This window comes from Rhinoraja longicauda, chromosome 25, assembly GCF_053455715.1.
Source record: "Rhinoraja longicauda isolate Sanriku21f chromosome 25, sRhiLon1.1, whole genome shotgun sequence".
Classification (NCBI taxonomy): Eukaryota; Metazoa; Chordata; class Chondrichthyes; order Rajiformes; family Arhynchobatidae; genus Rhinoraja; species Rhinoraja longicauda.
This window is the reverse complement of record NC_135977.1, coordinates 15,184,689-15,205,090: the sequence shown is the minus strand read 5'-3', so window position 1 is coordinate 15,205,090 and position 20,402 is coordinate 15,184,689. Positions and strand designations below refer to the sequence as shown.

The 20,402-nt window shown below is 51.9% G+C and overlaps 3 protein-coding genes across 5 annotated transcripts in view; 2 read left to right on the top strand and 1 right to left on the bottom strand.

The window, feature by feature from the left end:
* Positions 1-1,545: 1,545 nt before the first annotated feature.
* Positions 1,546-11,939, bottom strand: gucd1 (guanylyl cyclase domain containing 1). The gene is given in 9 exon segments (XM_078421373.1): positions 1,546-3,037; positions 3,659-3,900; positions 6,070-6,161; positions 6,884-7,049; positions 9,786-9,870; positions 11,106-11,197; positions 11,199-11,250; positions 11,723-11,772; positions 11,774-11,939. Coding segments are annotated over 9 exon segments (981 nt in total). The 5' UTR covers positions 11,884-11,939; the 3' UTR covers positions 1,546-2,945.
* On the top strand, positions 11,779-15,169 carry LOC144605807 (small nuclear ribonucleoprotein Sm D3). Its single transcript, XM_078421372.1, has 3 exons — positions 11,779-11,961; positions 12,546-12,738; positions 14,537-15,169. Exons 1-3 carry the CDS (start codon positions 11,836-11,838, stop codon positions 14,596-14,598), a joined length of 381 nt encoding a protein of 126 aa, XP_078277498.1. The 5' UTR covers positions 11,779-11,835; the 3' UTR covers positions 14,599-15,169.
* Positions 15,170-16,710: 1,541 nt separating this feature from the next.
* Positions 16,711-20,402, top strand: part of med15 (mediator complex subunit 15) — a 74,583-nt gene continuing 70,891 nt past the window's right edge. For all 3 annotated transcript variants that reach the window (XM_078421368.1, XM_078421369.1, XM_078421367.1), the window contains exon 1: positions 16,711-16,853. In XM_078421368.1, the coding sequence (XP_078277494.1) occupies positions 16,812-16,853 (42 nt within the window). In that variant the 5' untranslated portion in view covers positions 16,711-16,811. The remainder of the gene's footprint in view (positions 16,854-20,402) is intronic.

The window sequence follows — 20,402 nt, the reverse complement described above, 5'->3', positions numbered from 1 at the left end:
GCTATGTTTATATAGAGAGCTAGATATATATATATATATATATATATATATATATATGTATAATCTGTACACACACGTACACACAAAACAAACAATAATAGTGCAATAACAGTCTTGTTCAGAGCTTGAGGTTGTAATGTTTAATAGCCTAATGGCTGTAGGGAAGAAGCTGTTCCTTGACCTGGATGTTAGTTTTCAGGCTTCTGTGCCTTTTGCTAAGAATTGAATTTCATTCCTTACCCGAAGAACTACCCCACCAGCTCAGCCCACCTGTCTGTCTTTTCGATTGGACATGTAATTGGATTCAGCTCCCAGCTCAGATCCTCTCTCAGCCACATCTCCGTAACGCCCACAATGTTGTACCTACCAATTTCTAACTACACTGTAAGCTCATCCACTTTGTTCTGTATGCTGTAGCCCTTCTAATTCCCATTGACTATTTGGGGGCTGGTAATACACTCCCAGGAAGGTGATCATCCCTTTATTTCTTAGCTCCAACCATCTAGCCTTGCTGGACAAACCATCAGTAATGTCATCTCTGACCACTGCTGTGACATCCTCATTAATCAATAAAGCAACACCCCCTCCTTTTTTACCCACCTCTATTTCTCATGGAACATTAAGCTGCCAGTCCTGCCCCTCTCTTAACCAGGTTTCTGTAATGGCTGCAACGTCCCAGTCACATGTACCTACTCGCACCCAGAGTTCATCTGCCTTACGCGTCAGGCCTCTCGCATTAAAAGGTGGCAAGTTAATGATGAAGCAAGTGGAAAGGTTTGGGCTGAAGATGCCAAATGCAGCACCATAGACTAAGGCAGAGACTACATGGTGTTGGAAGCACCTTGGTTGTGGATGGTCTGCCTCAACCCTAAATTAAACACATGAAAGTTGGTGGCTGGGAAAGAAGTGTGGTGGGAACTGAAGATTCTTCATTTTTGTTGCCTTGTTTAAAATTCCAACTCCCATCAACAGCTCTGGATACAGAGGAGGATGGTGCTACTTGTCAGCTACCTGTACACAGTGAGACTAGCCTATGCTCATCTATTTTCACTCTAAGGTCAGAGGCAATCGTCTGCACACATGCCGACTCCGAAGCCTTCCACCATTCACGAGGCAGGAAGGAATATGATGGTTGAATGTAATTCCAAAAAAGCATCCTCAAAGTGAGAACGCCCCATCCCCCTCCATGTCCTGCTTGGGAAATGCCTTCACATGGCAGTTTACCATCAGCTTCAAGGGCAGTAATGGCTGGTCATTAAGATCCAAGTGAAGGAGAGGTGATGCAAAGGGCCAGAGAAATCAGAGGCAGAGGACTTGCATTTCATTTGGGGCAGCGAAGAATTGTGATAAAAGATAAGACAGATAGATTCCTTTCCAAAATTGACCCATATTGTTTTGTGAAAGGACATCAATGGGGTCCAGGATCTTGAGGGAGTGTCCTGTACAAACGAGACCCATTTGCCCTGCTGAAAATGAGACGATCAGCATATAAATGATTGAGAAATCCAGCCTGGAATATTTATCAAATCACCTTTTAATTCAACCCACAATATTGAAATAAACAGACATATGAAATGGAGATGCTGGAATCTTGATCATAAAACAGTGCTGGGTGAACTCAGCAAGTTAGTCAGCATCTGTGGAGGGAAATGGACAGGCAACATTTCGGGTCAGAAATCTGAAGAAGGGTCCTGACCCAAAATGTCATCTGTCCACAGGTTTCCTCCACAGATGCTGCCTGACCCACTGAGTTCCTCCAGAAGTTTGTTTTTTGACAGTGAAATAAATGTAATTATAAACAAAAAGCTAAATCACAATCATAAAGGAAAAAGCTGTTTTGGGATAAATGGCATCATTGCAGCCACAGAACCAAATCTGAAAAATTCATAAGCACAACCATCATCTTATCCTCTGTCTCTTGACAAGGCAAGGTCACGTTAGTGGTTAGACAGGACCTGCCAACAACAGCACCTGCCAAGGCGAGACAAGGACTGGCAGGTGGGGAATGTGGCAGAATCTGAACAGTGGTGGTGAGCATGGCACAGGTTACGTCTTCTCTTTGTGAAATGGAAGGAGATATTCTTTACTGAACTGATTTGGACATATGGGAATGCATCTGATTAAGCACTTTATATCTACCAAAAAGGTGTAGGATCTAGGGGTCCCTGTTCCAGGTGAGACTCACTGCCTCCTCTTCACACCCTGGTAGCCTGGACCGGAGACTGCTCTGGATGGGCAGCCATGTTCAGCAAGGGGCTGTCAATGGCTATGGCTCTGCAGTTCTCCATCACGTGTACAGGGGCAGGGGCAGTGTTTTCCCGCTGACCAGTTACTCCGGTGGCTGCGGAGTATGACGGCCTCAGACGCACCAGTGACAGGGACGCCAGCCCGACGAGAGGGCACCAGGACGGGACGAGCGCAGCAGCCAGCAGCAGATTCTGTCCACCACATCACACCTGGACCCATCAGTCTTTACCTTCCCCACAACCCCCACCCACAAAGCAAGCAGCTGCATTCCAAGCGTGCAAAATCAGTGTTTACCACATCTCAAGAGATTTCCTTCTCGGAATGAAAGATTACAGAACAAGGAAATAGGTTTGATTCTGGCCTTTCACACTGACTTAGCTCATTGGTTTGTAAGCAGCATGGCACAGGATCAATGGGACCAGATGCTGAAGCAGGTGGTGAGACATGGGCAAGATGGGTCTCATCGCATCTCCTCGGTGCGATGTGCTGGGATTCATTGGCACATTTGGAATAGAAGAGAAGGAACTTCCAAAAGAGGGTCATATAAAGATCCTACTCAATCCATGAGGGGAGCAATGTCGGGTACCGTGCAGCAGTGGGAATTGGGCACACTTGTGCAATGCAGGCAGGCAGGCACCATCGTGTTCCTACATCCTTGGAGTGCTCTTAGAGCGAGGGTCTTGTGGGCCACATTGCAATCAGCTGTCCTTGTAAACAAACAGAACGTCGTCGTCCGTCCCATAGCTGCTGCGGGCCTCATTGAAGTTACTCACGGACGTACAGCAGACTCCTGTGAAGTAGAGACCGGGCAAGGGTTTGAAGTTAGAAATTGCGACAATGGAGCCAGCTCTAATCCTTCCCCTTGTTGATGAGGGAGGTCACACTGCAAGCAGAAACCTCTCAGTCAGGCCAGAGTCTGGCCAACTGCAGGAAGGTTCTGCAATGCGGGCAACTGAACACGGAAATGAGATGAGAGCCCAGCAGGCAGTGAGGGCCAGCTGAGGAGCAGAGTGCAAACCCTTCCCCCACACTGAGACTTAGTGAAAGGAACCATCACTGAAAAAGATAGCATCCTTGCTATCCACTTGTTATATTTAATGTCCAACATCTCATGTGGCCAGTGTCCAGACTGATGAATGGATCCCAGGACACTCTCCAGACAGTGAGGAGTTCTCAATGTCCTACACAAGGAGTAACACAGATGCACAATTCCCTTCCATTTTCCCCCATTAAATCCCCCCCCCAAAGCATAGGCTAATCATGGAGTAAAACTCCAACTGTTTCCACATTTCATTCCCTGTCATCTCGGGCGAGACCTTGGAATGACAGTCTGGTCATTGTGTGCAGCCCAGGTTGCATGGACCTGCCACCGATTTATGATCCAGATCCTCCCACCCACAGCTCCACTTACTGTCAGCATATGCTGGGTTGTTGTAGAAGATGCAGCCCGAGTTCCTGTTGTAGCCACACACCACAATAAAATGTCCCTGATAGTCCGGTTTCCTGCAAAAGCATTTCTGTCCAATGGGAAGGAGGCAGCAGAACTTGAGCGGAGCGGAGCAGAGATCACAGACCAGTCGGATGGCGTTGACCAGGACCACCACCACGTGACCCTGGGCCACATGCTCCTGGATCTCCTGAATGGTGACTGACCTATTTTGGGGCAGAGAGAAATCACGACAGAAGGTCCAAACCAACCGTTGAAGCCCAAGCCAACCCAAGATCACCAGCAGCACAGCCAGTACTTCGCCCAAAGATAGACACGAAGTGCTGGAGTAACTGAGTGGGTCAGGGGCATCTCTGGAGAAAAAGGATGGGTGACGTTTTGGGTTGGAACCCCTCTTTTGACTGAAAGTATCGGGTGGAGGGGAGGGTGGAGTCAAGACTGGTGGCAAGAAAATACCAGGACCAATCTGGACCAGACACAAATGAGTGAACCAAGGAGTTGCCATCACCTCCCAAGGGATCCCACCACTCATCACATCTTCCCATCTCCACCCCTTTCCACCTTTCACAGGGACTACTCCCTCCACAACTCCTTGGTTCACTCATCCCTTCCCACCCAAACCACTGCCTCCCCAGATAATTTCCCCTGCAACTGCAAGAGATGCAGCCGGTGTTTATACCTCCTCCCTTGACTTCATCCAGGGACCCCAACAGTCTTTTCCAGTTAGCCAGAGGTTCACCTGTGCCTCCTCTAACTTCATCTACTACATCCGGTGTTCCCGATGTGGGCGCTTGTACATCAGTGAGCCAAAACGTAAACTCCGCGACCATTTCACGGAGCATTTACGCTCGGTCCGCATAGAGCTACGGGGTCTCCCGACTGCTAACCATTTTAACTCCCCTTCCCATTCCCATACCGATCTTTCTGTCCTGTGCCGCCTCCATTGCCAGAGTGAGGCCACACACAAATTGGAGGAACAGCAACTCATATTTTGCTTGGGTAGCTTGCACCCCAGCAGTATGAACATTAAACTCTATAATTTTAAGTGACCTCTTACTCCCCTCCCCCCTCGCCCCCTTTCCTCCACCCATGTCATTTACCGGTTCCACAGTTGTCCACGTTGTTTCCAGCTTGGGATCACACCTTCTCTGGCCAACAGTGGGCTTACCAGGCACTGCTCTGCCAGAGGTGATTTGTGGCCGGCCTTGCTTGGTCCTGGTCTTTTATCACCTCCAGCTCTTTAAGTGTCCCCCCCCCTCCCCCCACTTTCAGTCTGAAGAAGGGTCCCAACCTGAAAAGTCACCCATCCTTTAACCCGTTGAGTTAGTCCTGCACTTTCTAGCCCATCTTTGGTGTAAACCCACATCTGCAGTTCCTTGTCACTACGGTACATCACCCAGTTTAGTGGACCAGAACCTATCAGCCCAGGAAAGGCCCTGGTCATCTCTCCCCACAGACTCAGGCTTCCAGTCATCATTCACTCTGCTGGGAGAGACGGCACCAGAACAGCTCCCAATTGACCTGGCGTCTTCAGTTCCCCACATTTAGCTCTCCCCCAAAGATCACATCCCACCCAAATAAAACATGGTCAAAGGGCTAAAGGGCTGTTTTTCATAAGAGCAAATGGTGAATGTTCTTACTACAATCAGTGAGAGGCAGAGATGCAAGTATGTATTGGCTAGTCGTCATGGGTTCCCATAATGCACCTACGTGATCAGTACACAAAGTGCTTTCTTTTTATTGCATTCCAACACAGTGAGGGGGTGTCTGGAGGAGTCACTGTGATGGATGTTTGTGTTAAAATTGTGTGTCTTGTGTCGTTTACTCTGTACTGTTGGCTGCGTGGCAAATGATTTTCGTTCAATTCATTTTGAATGACAAAGGTAATTCAGATTCATAATTTCCTTTGATGTCCAAAATGATGCCGGGAAGTTCTTGAAAGATCTTAATTTTTAAGATGGATTTTCTTAATTGTGCAAGAAAATGTAAACACTCAGAGAAGTCCAGACTAAGCACTGAGTACCATTATCAATTTAGTCAGTTTAGTTATTGCCACGTGTACTGAGGTGCAGTGAAAAGCTTTAGTTGCGGGCTAACCAGTCAGCGGACAGACAATACATGATTACAATCGACCCATCGACAGTGTATAGATACATGATAAGGGAATAATGTTAGTGCAAGATAAAGCCAGTGAAGTCCAATTAGTAATTAGGATGCAGCCTGTGTGGAGAGATTTTGGGCTGACAAGCAGAAAGTGCAGCAAACGCAGATTCTTCTTGCATCTTTGGACCCCTGAGTGGGAGATTTAAACACCGGTTTGGTTTCGACATCATTCGTCATGCAGTCATTACACTCGTACTCCGTGCACAACCTACCTCTTCTCCACGTTAACACAACTGGCTGCTGCACAAGCAAACAACTGATTTACCCGGTCTTCTTCTGTGTCAAAACGCTTCCGATAGAACGACTGAGGAAAGGAAAAGGCAAGCCTCAGTTCACTGAAGACAAACCCTAGGCGTGAAAATCAAAATAACTGCAGATGCTGGAAATCTAAAATAAAAACAGCAAACGTTGGGAACACTCAGTAAATCAGGCTACATCTGCAGGAAACATTTCAGCTCGAAGTGAGTGTTGTCAGTTTTTGCCCAGACTTTGGATTTCACCCATAAACTGGGTGAATGCAATAACATGCTGCAAAGGTCAGTCGATAGCTTGTACCCAGGTGAAAGGCATGGAATCCTCTACCTTATTCCTAAATGTAGAGGTGAAATACTGCAGGGGAATGTTCCTCCATGAAACACCAATGAACTGGAAATTATTCAAGCATCCGGGGACCGCTGAGTGCAAGATCATTGGAAACTATGCGGAGTACTATGGAAAATGCAGAGTAAAGGTCAGGGGAGGATTCAAGCTGTAGTTCGGGAAAGAACAGGAGCTCAGATATACAGGAGCCATCCCTGTGCTTGTGTGAACATGGGGCAAAACCACCATTCCCAGGGTTGAACAATCTGTCTTCGAACGTAAAACCAGCCGGGCCACTGGGCACAACGCAGCGGAACTGCATGGTTGAGGAATGAAGGAACACCCATCTGATTACACCGTAGGAAGAGACAAAACTATCAGGGTGAGAAAAGGGATGGCTGGAACACAAGGTATATTCAGTGCTACCAAGTGTAATGGGGAGCTCACCTGGTATCGATATCCCTTGTCCACCCCTAGGGTCTGTGTGCAGAACCTGTGCATGACACCGAACTGCTGCATCAGGTAAGCCAAGTCAATTGTCCAGACGCTCTCAGTGAACTGCAGTCTCCAGCAGGCAGTCTGGAACTCCTCTTCACCCACGGGGTGGAGGTACCTTCACAGTGAGGAGAGCAAAGGTTACAGCTAGGTCATAAGTGATAGGAGTCGACCCAAAACGTCACCCATTCCTTCTCTCCTGAGATGCTGCCTGACCCGCTGAGTTACTCCAGCATTTTGTGTCTACCTTCGATTTAAACCAGCAACTGCAGTGTTTTTCCTTCACAAATCTTTTTCACCAGTGAACAGGGAGCAAAGAGCTCAATAGTAGGTGAAGTCAGTACTGAGTATATATTTTTGCATGTTTGCTGGCATGACTGTAATAAGCTATACATAACAAATTATCTCAAATTATATTCATCTTTTCTATTCTTTATATTGTGTAGAGCAGAACATTAAAAAAATATGCATTGATTTCACAAGACTTTATAAATCAATACCAGCATACCACGGATGAGAAAAAGGGTTAACCCACTACTTTGGACAGCTGGGCACATTTTAAACTCGGGTGTCATATTCTTTGGTTTGCGAGAGACGGGGTGGAAGTGTTGACAGCAATAACACAGCTGAATTAGAAGTAAACAGCTGAACAACAGAGAGCGGTGAAACCCAGCTCCATACCTGTTGCAGGAAGCTTGCAGTGGATAACTAAACAGGGTGCAAAGACCTAAACTTTCTCAAGCACTGAAAGAGCAGAGAAAGACTTATCCAAAGCAGATAGGACATACTGTTGCAGAGTGCCAGTAAACTACTGGTCTGCCAAGCCTCCTGTCCAACACAGCTGGCAAAACAATGCAAGGCACCATACACTGTATTGGAGAACTGAACAGCTGGGAAGTGAACACTGGCACTGCAACGCTGAAGGAGCTGTCAAGTTAACACCACTCTTTCCTCATAGTCCTGCCATTTGTTTCCCCTTAATGTTCATCCACTTTATTGAGAGTTATCACTGATTCCACACCCACCATTTCATTTGGGCAAGTGTTCCAGATCACAAGCGAGCTGCGTCCTCAATCCACACTGCAGATGCCGGAACCTAGAACAAAAGTACTGGAAGAACTCAATGGGTCAAGCAGCAACATTTCGGGACAAGACCCTCCATTGGATCCGACTTCAAGGTTGAGAGAAGTTTTGACTGAGTTGGCAAGATCATGGTGGGCTTCCACTGTACCAATGGAGCGAAACTGCTCTCGTTTGCAGATAGTTCAGGAACAATGGAACAAAGTTGACAGGCAGGGCAGCTGCATAAATATATGATGCAGAGAGTTGTTTTGAACCTGAACTTGCAGCCGGAAAGACTGTGTCCTGTCATGATTTTCAAACAGAAAGTGGATAGGCATAAGAGAAAACATCTCCAAACCCAGGAGAATGAACAGGAAAACAGAATCGAGGCCCTGCTCTAAAATCAGACAGCACTGGACACATCAATCCCGTGCCTCTTCAAGGATGTAACATCCTTTCCAAACACTATTCCAGCTGAGAACTCTTCTCTTTAAATAAAGCATTGGTTTTGATTTAAAACTTTCCTACTTTGTCCGTCATCTTGCAGGATTTTACACACAGCCCCAACTCTGTTCCTGCATCATACGAGGTCCCGAGCTGAAGAAATGTCATTGACCCAAAATGTTGACTGGCTTTGCTTCCCACAGATGTTGATCAACTGACTAGGTTCTTCCAGTCTTTCTGTTTTTGTTTCCATTCCTGCAATTTATTTTACATTTCACGATTTGATGAATTGTTCCTTCCAGAATAGATCAACACAGGTTTATAAGGTGAAAAAATTGAAGTTATGCCCATGTCCAGATTTGGTGTAGGTTATTAACAATTTTTTTAAAGAGGTAATCATCACATTGCCCTAGCCCCAATCAGAAAAACAACCACATACTACCACTCCAAAATAAAATCATTAAAAGCTGGAAACACTCATCAGGTCACACCACACTGTGGGAAGAGTAATGGTAGCAACATTCTGACGGAGGGTTTTCAACCTGAAACTTTAACTCTGTTTCTCTTCCCACCATTGCCGCCTGAGTATTTCCAGCATTTATTTTAGATTCACAGTATGCAAAGTTTTTTCTATTTACATAATTTACATTCCCTTTATGACTATTTTTTTCTATTTACACATTCTTAGTCAGGAGAAAGGGAGAGTAAATTGGGAGCACTTGTCCACGTCTGATATGTGGGAGTTATTTAAAGGTCAGCTGATGTGTGGTCAGGACTGGCATGTTCCAGTAAGGAACAAGGATAATGAAGGTGAGGAAACCTTGCCAAGGTGAGGAAACACAAAATTAGTGTGAAAGAGGTGATTGGTTCAGGAGCCTGATAACAGTGGGGAAGATGTTCTTTAGTTTGGACGTCCGAGCTTTCAAGCTCTTGGGCCTTCTCCCAGAATGCAGGAGAAAAAGGGACGGCCAAGGTGCCAAGCTCGATAAAAATGGTGGAAGTGACTAAGCTGGTGTCACCCTGACCACACCGTGGGTTAGCGAGCAGTCTGCATTGTGTTACACTGCACCGATTATGAATCCCCACAGCTAAACTTCCTGCCCCTGCTCCTTACAAAAGTCTCTATATTTACCTGCATTAAACATGTCTACCCCCTTGCACCCACCCCTCCTCCCACACCCCATCCCACCACCCTCACCCACCCCACTTCCCCCATCACCACCCCAACTCTCCAACCTCTCCACCCCAGTATAGAACCAGTGTGATGACGATGGTACAGAAGACTAGTACAGAACCAGTGTGAAGATGATGGGGCGATTGGCCTCCTCTAGTCAATGGTTCTACTTACTGTAACACCATCCTGGAGCAGGCAAGCCCACAGTCCCAGTGAAATGATTGCTGGATCACCGGAACATTCAGCTGCACCAGGTCACCTGGAGGGCCACAGAAGACAGAACCTGAGAAAAGCAGCAGCATCAACTAGGCTGACCCTGAGCTTGCACTGCCGACTCAGGCCGGGAGCTGCACACCGTGCACGCAGTCTGAGTCTCAGGGTGCAACTGTCATCTCTACAGACTGTGGAAGTGTGCTGTGCTGCAGGCCCTGGGCGCTGCCTCCAAACACAACCTCAGGTCCTGCTCCCTGACTCGTGGCTTTTGGACTGCAGCAAGGCTCCAGACAATGCTCTGCAATCTCCAGCCTTCTCACCGAGCCCCCAACTTCAGGCCTCACTCCCTGACCTCTGGCCCAGGCCTCTCAATTCAACAAACAAGGTCAAGCTATATGTGATATATGTAAATGATCTGGACGGAAAAATTGACGGCTTGGTTAGTAACTTTGCAAATATCACCAAAATTGGTGGAGTTGCAGACAGTGCTGCCAGAGTATATAGCAGGATGTATATCAGCTCCAGAAGTGGGCAGAAAATTGGCAGATGGAGTTCAATCCGTGTTGAGATGCTACACTTTGGGAGGTCGAATGTAAGGGGACCATAAACAGTTAACGGCAAGATCATTAACAACATTGATGTACAGAGGGATCTTGGGTTTAAAGTCCATAGCTCACTGGAGACAGCAACACAAGCAGGTGGAGTGGTAAAGGAAGCACATGTTAGGCATGACTTCATTGGTCCGGGCATGAGTACAAGAGCCAAGAAGTTATGTTGTACCTTTATAAAACTTTGGTTAGGCCGCATTTGGAGTGTTGTGTGCTGTCAGGTCCTCTCATTACCAGAAGGATGTGGAGACTTTGGAGAAGCTACAGAGGATACTTATCAGAATGCTGTCTGGACAAGAGGTCAGGGCTTTTACGGAGGTTGGACAAACCTCTAAAGCATCAGTAGTTGAGGGGAGACGATAGAAATATATAACATGACGCGAGTCAGAGATATTATCAGTACCTTTCTTCTCAGGGTGGACACTTCAAAGACTACGCCGCAGAGCTTTAAGGTGAGGGGCAACATTTTGTATACAGAGTTGTGGGTGCCTGAAACCCCCTGTCACGGGTAGTGGTAGGGGCAAACAGGACAGCGGCATTTAAGAGGTTTTGAGGGAGACACACATGGATATACAGGGGATGGATCGCATGCAGGCAGTTTAAGTTGGCATCATGTTCGGCACAGACACTGTTCTAGTCCGAGTGACCTTCCGCCGTTCCCCCCTCCACTCACTGGTCAAGATGTCGGGTCCACTGGGCTTCATTGTGACGGCCGCTGCTTCAGCCCCGCCGCCCCCGGGAAGTCCCTCACATCCAGGCCGGGGCCTCCCTGCGGCAGGTTGTGCAGCGTGGACCCGTCCCTGTGCCTGTCCCCGCCGGCACGTTGTGCAGCACGGACCCGTCCCTGTGCTGTGCCTGTCCCCACCGAGAGGTTGTGCAGCGCAGACCCGGACGGTCCCTCCACCTGTCCCCGCCGGCAGGTTGTACCCGGACCGTCCCTGTGCCTGTCCCCGCCGGCAGGTTGTACCCGGACCGTCCCTGTGCCTGTCCCCGCCGGCAGGTTGTACCCGGACCGTCCCTGTGCTGTGCCTGTCCCCGCCGGGAGGTTGTGCAGTGCAGACCCGGACCGGTCTCGTCCCTGTCCCGGCCGGGAGGTTGTACCCGGACCGTCCCTGTGCCTGTCCAAGCCGGGAGGTTGTGCAGCGCGGACCCGGACCGGTCTCGTCCCTGTCCCGGCCGGGAGGTTGTGCAGCGCAGACCCGGACCGTCCCTGTGCCTGTCCACACCGGCAGGTTGTACCCGGACCGTCCCTCTGCCTGTCCCCGCCGGCAGGTTGTACCCGGACCGTCCCTGTCCCCACCGCCAGCGGGAATGCCGGGGGAAGGGGATGTGTCAGGGACCGGCGACGTCACGTCCGGCGGCAGACTTCCGCCGCGGCGCATTGTGAGTGAGCTGCCGCAGACATGTCGATCGGCGTCCCCATCAAAGTGCTGCACGAAGCCGAGGGCCATGTGGTGACCTGCGAGACCAACACCGGGGAGGTGTACCGGGGCAAGCTGATCGAGGCTGAGGACAACATGAACTGCCAGGTGAGGGCGAGGAGGAGGAGGGAGGGAAAGTGCGGGAAAAAGAGGGGCCGGGGGGGGGGGGGGGGGGGGGGCGGAGGAGAGAGGAGGAAAAGGAAAGGACTGGAAGAGGAGAGGCCGGGGAGGAGGGAGATGAGGAGAGAGGGAGAGGAGGAGGAGAAAAATGAAAGGACTGGAAGAGGATGAGGAGGGAGACGGGGAGGAGGAGGGAGAAGGCAGGATAGGGAGGACGGGAAGAGAAGGAAAGGAGGGAGGGGGAAGAGTAGTGAGAGGGACCGAGGGAGGAGGAAAAGGGTAGTGAGGGGTGAGGAGGAGGAGGAGGGAGAAGGCAGGATAGGGAGGACGGGAAGAGAAGGAAAGGAGGGAGGGGGAAGAGTAGTGAGAGGGACCGAGGGAGGAGGAAAAGGGTAGTGAGGGGTGAGGAGGACCTGTTTTCATGCTGAATCTCTAAACAACCAGCTGGGCACTGATAGGGATATTTACTCAAAGTGGGCGGTTTGCATTCTGACTGGCTGGTTTTGTCTTTCTGTAGTGGGTTGTGCTCTGATCCCATTACCTGTACTGACCCAGTCTCCTTCCCTCCCCAGATGTCCAACATCACCGTCACTTACAGGGATGGGCGTGTGGCACAGCTGGAGCAGGTGTACATCCGTGGAAGTAAGATCCGCTTCCTCATCCTACCGGACATGCTGAAGAATGCTCCGATGTTAAAGAGCATGAAGAACAAAAACCAGGGCACTGGGGCTGGCCGAGGGAAGGCCGCCATTCTCAAAGCTCAAGGTTGGTGTGCTACCAGCTTCAACTCTGCCTTTCCAACCCGGGTCACAAAACTGATGTCATTTGCCTGGCTACTGTCCCTGATGACAGTGAATTCCTCCAGCAGCTTCAATTCAAACCTGAAAAGTCATTGACCTGTTTGTTACCTGTTCCGCTCTCCACAGATGCTGCCTTCCCTGCTGTGTGCTTCCAACATTCTGTTTTATTTCAGATTTTCAGCATCTGCAGAAACCAATGTGATGGTTTGGGCTGTGAGGACGAATATAGATGGAATGTAACATGGAAACATGGGCATCCACTTTGGTAGAAAAGGCAGGGTATTTTGAAAGATTGAAAGGTTATTAGTGTTCAGTGGGAACTGAGCGTTCTTGTACATGGATCATTGATAATTATGTATGTAGGTTGGTATGTAGGTTAATTGGCTGGGTAAATGTAAAAATTGTCCCTAGTCGGTGTAGGATAGTGTTAATGTACGGGGATCGCTGGGCGGCACGGACTTGGTGGGCCGAAAAGGCCTGTTTTCGGCTGTATATATATGATATGATATGATATGATAATTTAAATGGGGTACAGCAAGCATTTGGCCTTGAGAACGTGAGTCTTTCAAGAAAGGATTCTTGAAGACAAAAATGGAAGCACCTTTTGGGGTCCTGGTGAGATTCTGCTGGGATTATTGAGCCAAGCCTCCTGCCTAAGAAAGGATGCATTTCCAAAGGAAGGGGTGCAACTGAGGGTCCACCAGAATGATTCATGGATTGGGGAGCATTGGTTTATGGGGAGAGATTAAGCAGAAGGGCCTGACAAGTTCAGATGAAGGGAGGTGATCTGATTGGAACTTACAACATTCTTACAGGGCATGACAAGGTGGATGCAGGATGAGGATGACTGTGGCCAGGGTGTCTCAAAGTAAGGCACTTTGGGGCAGAGATGAGAAATATCATCTGAGGATGATGCTTCTCTGAAATTCCTTACCGAGGAGGTCTATAGAGGCTCAGTCTGTGAGGATTCAAATTGGAAATGTGTTGGTAGTTCTGCTATAATGCGTGCTTCCACATCGCAAATGGAATATAATGCAATTGATGAATTAGGGAACAATATTTCTCTTACGCCAGTTGAATTGGCTAGAACGCATTTTCAATCGAGAACCGGAGAACCACTTGAAAGTTATTTTGGAAATTGGCGAGCAGAATAAAAGCTGTCTTGGGGAAAATAATGTCGGAATATATAACTGTAACCTCCCAGCAGTAATCAGACACCGTTGTTTCCTAATGCAGTTGCAACTTTCACCATGGAAGGCCATTGATACTGACAAGCATTGCCTCTGTGGCACTTGTGCAATGATATCCTATTAAAAATGTTAGATACAGTTATGTTACATACTTTTACTTGAAGTAACAATAGTAAACAGACATATTAAAATTGCCCTTTTTAAAAATCCTGCTGGGGGAAAAACATTGTTATTGCGAGTCTAAAATGTTCTTGCTCTGATCCCCCTTTTCCCCAGTAAGGCAATTATTTTTATAACATGATTTTCTATAATGCGGGGTTTCTTGGGGGCACAACTATCGTGTTACAGCAGAACTACCTGTTGATGCTAAGAAAGCTGCAGGTTGTGACAGGACTGTTAGACAGGCCGCCTTGAGGTAGATCAGCCTGCTCCTATTTCTTGGGTTCGTGTGAAGGCTTCTGATTGTCACTCCAGGGCTTGGTTGGCTCATTGTCAGCGGGATAGTTGCTCCCTATGCATGAAGCCGGTGGAAACTGAAGGTCTGACTCATGTTGTTTGTTTCTCTCTCTTCAGTGGCTGCGCGAGGGAGAGGCCGTGGTATGGGGCGAGGGAACATCTTCCAGAAGAGGAGGTGAGGTCCTTCTCCCGCCTCGCCGAAGGATTTCCAGGAGCTTTATGTATTTGTTGTTTTATAATTCTGTATACGGAGTCCATTGTGTTGTGGCTGGTTGACAATAAACATTTTCCATAAAATGTGTTTTTGGTCCTGTGTAGACAGTGCTCTATTATCCTAGGATTGGCTCCCTCAGTGATTGGGCTGAGTTGCCTCTTCCTTATGATTTGGCCCACTTTTTCTTCACAACTCTTCATCACAAAAAAAACTCGAGGGCATAGATTTAGGGTAAGGAGGAAGCGATTTAGAGGGGATCTGAGGGACACTTTGTTCACCCAGAGTTGGGAGTACCAAGAATGTGCTGCAATAGAGCATGGTTAAAGCTGGGTCACTGACAGCAATTGGGAAGTGTCTAGATGAGATGACCCTTTCCGAGGGTCCTACTGACCCAATGTACGGTCATGGTCAAGGGAGTATGTGAAGGTGTCCAAGAGCTGACGCCTTGCCTTCAAAGAGACTGGATGTACATGGGAAATTATCTCCATATTGAACAGAAATTGTTCAGAAAAATGTATTTCAGATGAGCTATAAAACATGAAAATAGGCCCTTTGGTCCAACTTGCATGCTGACCAAGATGCCCCATCTTCGCTAATCCCATCTGCCCACATTTGGCCCATATTCCTTGAAACTGTACCTGTCCAAATGTCTTTTAAATGTTGTTATATATTCCGACATTATTGTTAAATGTTGTTATACTACCCAGCTCAACTACCGGGTTGCCCTTCACTAAACCTTTCCCCTCTCACCTTAAACCTATGTGCTCTGATTCTTGATTCCCCTACAGTGAATAAATGACTACATTAATTCTATCTACTCTCTTGATTTTATACACCTCTATAAGATTACCCCCTCAACCTCCAGCGTTCCAAGGAATAAAGTCCTAGCATGCCCAATCTCCCTATAGCTTGGGCCCTCGGATCCTGGTAACATCTTTGTAAATCTTTGCATCTTTCCGGCTTCATGACATCCTTCCTATATAAGTGTGACCAAAACTTCCATCGCCCGGTGCGGCTCGGCCGCGGGGCCTAACATCGCCCGGTGCGGCTCGGCCGCGGGACTTAGCTGCGCACGGCTCGGTCGCGGGGCCTTCCATCGCCCAGTTCGGCCGCGAGACGTCTCAGCGCCCGGTGCGACTCAGCCACGGGGACTTCCATCCCCTTGCGGGGACTGCGGGTCGGTCGGGGACGAGCTGTCTGTCCGTGGGCGTGGGGAAGAGAGTGGAAGTTTTGTTGCCTCCATCAGTGAGGGGGTGTTTGGAGTCAATGTGATGGACGTTTGTGTTGGGGTCATGTGTCTTGTGTTCTTTTTTGTGTGTGACTGCTATGTAGTTTCGTTCGATACCTTGGTACCGAATGACAAATAAAGCTCTGTTGTTGAAGGGGGGCGAGGGGGTATTCAAAGGATGGATACTAAGCATTTTAGAACTGTACAGGACAGCTCGTCCATGGTGACCATGATGTCTATCTTCAGTAATCCCATTTGCTTGCAATAGGCTTGTGTCCCTACCTTTACTATCCAGGCATATGCCCAAATGCCATTTAAACATTGTTATTTTAACTGTCACCATCATCTCCTCTCTGTGTGAAGAACCTGCTCCTCAGGTCTTGCACTTACTCACACTCCGGGACAGAAAGAAAATCAGCAGCTGGTGCAACTTCTGCCCACCACCTGCCCACCATCTGATCCCCGGGGCGGAGAGAGCGCCGCTCGCTGGCAGGAGATGCGAGTACCGACTGCCAGCAGTGGGTCTGGTCCCCGGGTGGATGCGCGGAGACAGCGCCTCCCGCCGGCAGGAGGGTGCGATCACCGGGAACAGGGGCGGAGAGTGCGCCACCCGAGCCAGGAGGTCTGATCCCAGGGGCGGAGAGGAGATGCGAGCACCGACTGTAGGAGGTGTGAACAGCGCCGCCTGCCGGCAGTGGGTCTGGTGCCCAGGTGGAGGGGCGGAGACAGCGCCTCCCGCCGGCAGGAGGGTGCGAGCACCGGGGACAGGGGCGGAGAGAGCGCCACCCGAGGCAGGAGGTCTGATCCCAGGGGCGGAGAGTGCGCCGCCCGCTGGCAGGAGGACCGCTCCGCCACTCCCCCGCTCTCCGCCCCCGCCTGGCCGCCTGAGCCCGGCAGGCCGCGCGCCGCTCGTGTGGCCGCAACATGGATGTGAACGTGACGGACAGCGAATGGCGGACCATTGCTTTCCGGCAGAAGGTGGTGGCGCAGATGTGAGTGCGGAGGCGCGCAGCGGTGCGCATCGTGCTCCCGGCCGGGCACTGACGGCGAAGGGGGGCGAGGGGCGAGGCCTACCCGGCCTGCAAGCCGCGGGGCTTCCCAGGCGACTGGAAGCCGTCAGCGTGATGGGCTGAGGCCGAGGGGGAAATCCGCACTGACGGGCGGGCGAAAGTCCCGAGATAAAACGGCGGGAGCTTCAGATCCCCGTCCCCATTACACCCCCTCTCGCCTCCTTCAACCCCCACCCCCTTCACCCAAATCCCCCGTCCCCTTCACCCCCCCGTCCCCTTCACCCCCCGTCCCCCTTCACACCCCCGTCCCCTTCACCCCCCCGTCCCCCTTCATCCCCCCGTCCCCTTCACCCCCCGTCCCCTTCACCCCCCGTCCCCTTCACCCCCCGTCCCCCTTCATCCCCCCGTCCCCTTCACCCCCCGTCCCCTTCACCCCCCGTCCCCTTCACCCCCGTCCCCTTCACCCCCCCGTCCCCCTTCATCCCCCCGTCCCCTTCACCCCCCGTCCCCTTCACCCCCCGTCCCCTTCACCCCCCGTCCCCCTCACCCCCCGTCCCCCTTCATCCCCCCGTCCCCTTCACCCCCCGTCCCCTTCACCCCCCGTCCCCTTCACCCCCCGTCCCCTTCACCCCCGTCCCCTTCACCCCCCGTCCCCATCACCCCCCGTTCCCCTTCATCCCCCCGTCCCCTTCACCCCCCGTTCCCCTTCATCCCCGTCCCCATTACACCCCCTCTCGCCCCCTTCAATCACCACCCCCGTCCCCTTCACCCCCCGTCCCCTTCCCCTTCACCCCCCCGTCCCCTTCCCCTTCCCCTTCACCCCCCGTCCCCTTCCCCTTCAACCCCCGTCCCCTTCACCCCCCCCCGTCACCTTCACCCCCCCCCCGTCACCTTCACCCCCCCCTCCCCTTCACCCCCCCCTCCCCTTCACCCCCGTCCCCATTACACCCCATCTCGCCCCCTTCAATCACCACCCCCGTCCCCTTCACGCACCCCCTTCCCCTTCAACCCCCGTCCCCTTCACCCCCCGTCCCCTTCTCTCCCCCCTTCCCTTTCACCACCCCCCCCTCACTATCACCCCCCCCCAGTCCCCTTCACCCCCCGTCCCATCACCCCCGTCCCCTTCACCCCCCCCCCTTCACCCCCCCCCGTCCCCTTCACCTCCCCTTCAGCCAACGTCCCCTTCACCCCGTCCCCTTCGCCCGTCCCCTTCGCCCCCCCCGTCCACATCGCCCCACCCCGTCCCCTTCGCCCCCCCGTCCATTTCACCCCCCCGTCCCTATCACCCCCAGTCCCCTTCACGCACCCCCGTCCCCTTCAGCCCCCGTCCCCTTCACCCACCCCGTACCTTTCACCCCTCCCCCGTCCTCTCACTCCCCCGTCCTCTTCACCCCCCCGTCCTCTCACTCCCCCCCCGTCCTTTCACTCCCCCCCCGTCCTCTCACTCCCCCCGTCCACTCACTCCCCCCCCCCGTCCTCTCACTCCCCCCCCCGTCCTCTCACTCCCCCCCCCCCGTCCTCTCACTCCCCCCCCCCGTCCTCTCACTCCCCCCCCCCCCGTCCTCTCACTCCCCCCCCCCGTCCTCTCACTCCCCCCCCCCGTCCTCTCACTCCCCCCCCCCCCCCCCGTCCTCTCACTTCCCCCCCCCCCCGTCCTCTCACTCCCCCCCCCCCCCCCCGTCCTCTCACTCCCCCCCCCGTCCTCTCACTCCCCCCCCCCCCGTCCTCTCACTCCCCCCCCCCCTCTCACTCCCCCCCCTCTCACTCCTCCCCCCCCCCCCCGTCCTCTCACTCCCCCCCCCCCATCCTCTCACTCCCCCCCCCCATCATCTCACTCCCCCCCCGCCCTCTCACTCCCCCCCCGCCCTCTCACTCCCCCCCCGCCCTCTCACTCCCCCCCCGCCCTCTCACTCCCCCACCCCGCCCTCTCACTCCCCCCCCCGCCCTCTCACTCCCCCCCCCGCCCTCTCACCCCCCCCCGCCCTCTCACCCCCCCCCCCCCGCCCTCTCACCCCCCCCCCCCGCCCTCTCACCCCCCCCCCCGCCCTCTCACCCCCCCCCCGCCCTCTCACCCCCCCCCGCCCTCTCACCCCCCCCCGCCCTCTCACCCCCCCCCGCCCTCTCACCCCCCCCCGCCCTCTCACCCCCCCCCCGCCCTCTCACCCCCCCCGCCCTCTCACCCCCCCCCCGCCCTCTCACCCCCCCCCGCCCTCTCACCCCCCCCCCGCCCTCTCACCCCCCCCCCCGCCCTCTCACCCCGCCCTCTCACCCCCCCCCCGCCCTCTCACCCCCCCCCCCGCCCTCTCACCCCCCCCCCCCCGCCCTCTCACCCCCCCCCCGCCCTCTCACTCTCACCCCCGCCCTCTCACCCCCGCCCTCTCACCCCCCCCCGCCCTCTCACTCCCCCCCCTCTCACTCCCCCCCCCCCCCCCCGTCCTCTCACCCCCGTCCTCCCTGTATCTTTAATGCACCTTTCTCAATGTATGATGGAAATTCAATCACTATCTGCCGATCTTTATCCACCCTGCTCCTTATATCCTCAAAGAACCTGAGCATATTTTTCCAAACAATGGTTTTTTTAAAAGGACCCTGGGTATCCTTATTCATAAGTCGCTCATAGCTAATATTCGACTGGCTATTGAGAAGGCACTTAGTACATTGGTATTTTATGCATTAGGATTTTTATTCAGGTGTAAAGTGCAAAATTGTATAATGTTCCAGTCGGACTACACTCTGTTGCCAAACTAAGTTTGACACTTTTATATAAGTTGTTAAGAGTCGTTGGAGACATGCTGGACTTCCTTAGTCTGCTGAGGGAGTAGAGGCATTACTGTGCGTTTTTAGACATAGCCTCATTGTAGTTGGTCCAGGACAAATTGTTGGTTTCGGAACTTGAATCTCTCTCCCATCTCCACTCTGGCTCCATTGATGCTGATAAGGGTGTGTACACCATCTCGTTTTCTGAAGTTGATGACCAGATCCTTCATCTTGCGAACACTGAGGGGGAGGTTGTTGTCTTGACGCCATTGCAATTAATTGGAAGATACAGCACGGAAACGGGCCTTTCGGCCCACGGAGTCCACATCAATCATTGATCACCATTCATACTAGTTCTATGTTATTCCACCTTTGGCACTGTGATGTAGTAGCTCTACCAGCTGGGCCACTGTGCTGCCTAGCTGCGCAAAGCTTTATATCTGCTTCCCGTACTCCATCTCATCATTGTTCACGCTCTGACCCACTACAGTGGTGCCTCATCCAAACCTGCAAATGGAGTTAGAGCAGTGTATAATGTTTCATAAAGGGCTAAGAACACATTCTTGTGGAGCCCCCTGTTGAGAATTTGCATGGAGGATGGTTTGTTGTCTATTTTTATGTAATGTGGTCTAAGGGTTAGACATCAAGGATCCATTCGGGAGGATGGGAGGGAGGGGGGGGGGGGGCGCGATGCTGACTCCTAGGACCAGGATTTGAAGATGTGTTTGGTTGAGATTGTGGTATTAAAGACAGAGCTATAGTCATTAAATAGGG

Bases quoted from the DNA above. Each gene is read 5' to 3' on its own strand.
- LOC144605807 (XM_078421372.1), top strand. From the start codon at position 11,836: ATGTCGATCGGCGTCCCCATCAAAGTGCTGCACGAAGCCGAGGGCCAT. The intron at 11,962-12,545 runs GTGAGGGCGAGG...TTCCCTCCCCAG, and splicing joins AGGACAACATGAACTGCCAG to ATGTCCAACATCACCGTCAC. The intron at 12,739-14,536 runs GTTGGTGTGCTA...CTCTCTCTTCAG, and splicing joins CGCCATTCTCAAAGCTCAAG to TGGCTGCGCGAGGGAGAGGC.